The sequence below is a fragment of the Poecilia latipinna genome, unplaced genomic scaffold (genome assembly GCF_001443285.1).
Source record: "Poecilia latipinna isolate Pla-1442-1.1 unplaced genomic scaffold, P_latipinna-1.0 Scaffold3758, whole genome shotgun sequence".
Classification (NCBI taxonomy): Eukaryota; Metazoa; Chordata; class Actinopteri; order Cyprinodontiformes; family Poeciliidae; genus Poecilia; species Poecilia latipinna.
In genome coordinates this window covers 382-2,137 of record NW_015116374.1, presented here as the reverse complement: position 1 = coordinate 2,137, position 1,756 = coordinate 382, and the positions used below count along the sequence as shown (strand labels likewise).

Sequence of the window (1,756 nt, the reverse complement as noted above, 5' to 3'; positions counted from 1 at the left end):
CTGATACAAGGGATAACTAAGGGAGAATATTGAATCTAGAGAAACCAAGGCTCCTTGGTAATTGTATTTCATGTCATGTTTTACAAAACCTTAAAAGACTATTTAAGAATGATTTAACTGGTTAAAAAAGCTAATCATAATTTTATGGTTAAAAGGAATTTAACTTATGTGTTTTCCGTGGTTAAAAATAATGTTATGTAATACAAGACTTTGAGTCAAAAAAAGAACATGCATGTAAAGTATTACTGTGGTAAGTGGAGAATTATCCGTCCTCCATGCTGAGTTCTTTATGTATAAGGTTAAAGAAAAGTCAGTGAGTTGAATTCATGAATTCCATTTATTAATACCAAAATACACCTGGTCCATTTCTCATGCCACCTTTAGGAGTTAGCAAGACAAAATGGCAACCAAGAACAGTTTGTGATCTGCTTTGTTAGCCTCTAGCTAAGTTACACCCTAAAGAGGGCGTTCCCTAGTGTGTCATTCCCTCTAACCCTAGCTCTCATTTGCATTTCCTAACATGTCATTTCCTTTAGGTTTAGCTTAGCAACTAGCTAAAATAGATAGAAGGAAAACACAGAAATATTTATTTTCAACAGGTAATACGAGAACTAAAGATGAGAATGGACAGGAAAAAAGTTTTATTTAGCTGTATGCAATGATATCATTATTGTGTGTAGGTTAGGTTTCTTTTGGTGGATCAGATTTCTGGATTATAAATTATTAATATGTACTTGGCATTAATAATGAAAAGAGTAAAAATTAAGTCACATTAAATCATGTTTAATTGACAGTGCAGAAGCTGACATGATCACACAGTGCATTGTTGTCAAAGGTATATTTCTTTACATGTAATTATGACTCTAGCTAAAAGAAAATTTACTTTATTTCCACAGAACCCTGGCAGTTTTGGTTCCATGCTGGAGCTGTCTTGGAGAGGGTCAAAGAGTATTGACATTGGAGGAGGAAAAACTAGAACATTCTTGAAGAATGGAGATGAGATCACTATCACAGGTTAGACATTTTGGTGTCGAAGGTGAATAACATATTCATATAACAAAACCTAGGTGGTGCTAAAATCTATGGAAGCCTGTTTCCGCCACTGTGGTAAAAAAAAAAAATTATCTAGCATCTCAGAAATAATGAGATACTATCAAGATCCAGGATACTCTCACTGGCCACTTTATTAGGTACACCTTCCTAGTGCAGGGTTGGACTGTCTTTTGCTTTCAGAATTGCCTTAATCCTTCATGGCATAGATTCAACAAGGTACTGGAAACATTCCTCAGAGAGTCTGGTCCATATTGACATGATAGCATCATGAAGATTATTCGGCTGCACATCCATGATACAAATCTCCCGTTCCACCACATCCCAAAGGTGCTCTATTGAATTGAGATCTGGTGACAATGGAAGCCATTCGAGTACAATGAACTCATTGTCATGTTCAAGAAAACAGTCTGATCAGTGCAATGCCGTGGCTCTTCATGCAGGGCCTGACCTCAGGCAGAATTAGAGCTAAAACGATTCTTCGAATGATTTGAGTACCTCAATTATTAAAATTCCTCGAGGAAAATTTATCTGCCTCGAAGCTTCGTTAAGTTATGTTTTATTATTTAGCGCACCATATTCCGGCTGGGTCGTTATTTGCATTGCGCAGCACTCTCAGCGCCTGAGTTGTTGACAAAAGCTAAGTGCAGCATAACATCCAATTTTCAAGTTTGGTCTGGGAGGATTTTATTGACATTGATAATGT

The 1,756-nt window shown here is 36.5% G+C and overlaps 1 protein-coding gene across 1 annotated transcript in view; it reads left to right on the top strand.

The window, feature by feature from the left end:
* LOC106941600 (fumarylacetoacetase-like) overlaps positions 1-1,103 on the top strand; it is a 21,446-nt gene extending 20,343 nt beyond the window's left edge. The window contains exon 4 of the mRNA XM_015024678.1: positions 897-1,103. Coding sequence (XP_014880164.1) covers positions 897-1,019 — 123 coding nt within the window. The 3' untranslated portion in view covers positions 1,020-1,103. The remainder of the gene's footprint in view (positions 1-896) is intronic.
* Positions 1,104-1,756: the final 653 nt, after the last annotated feature.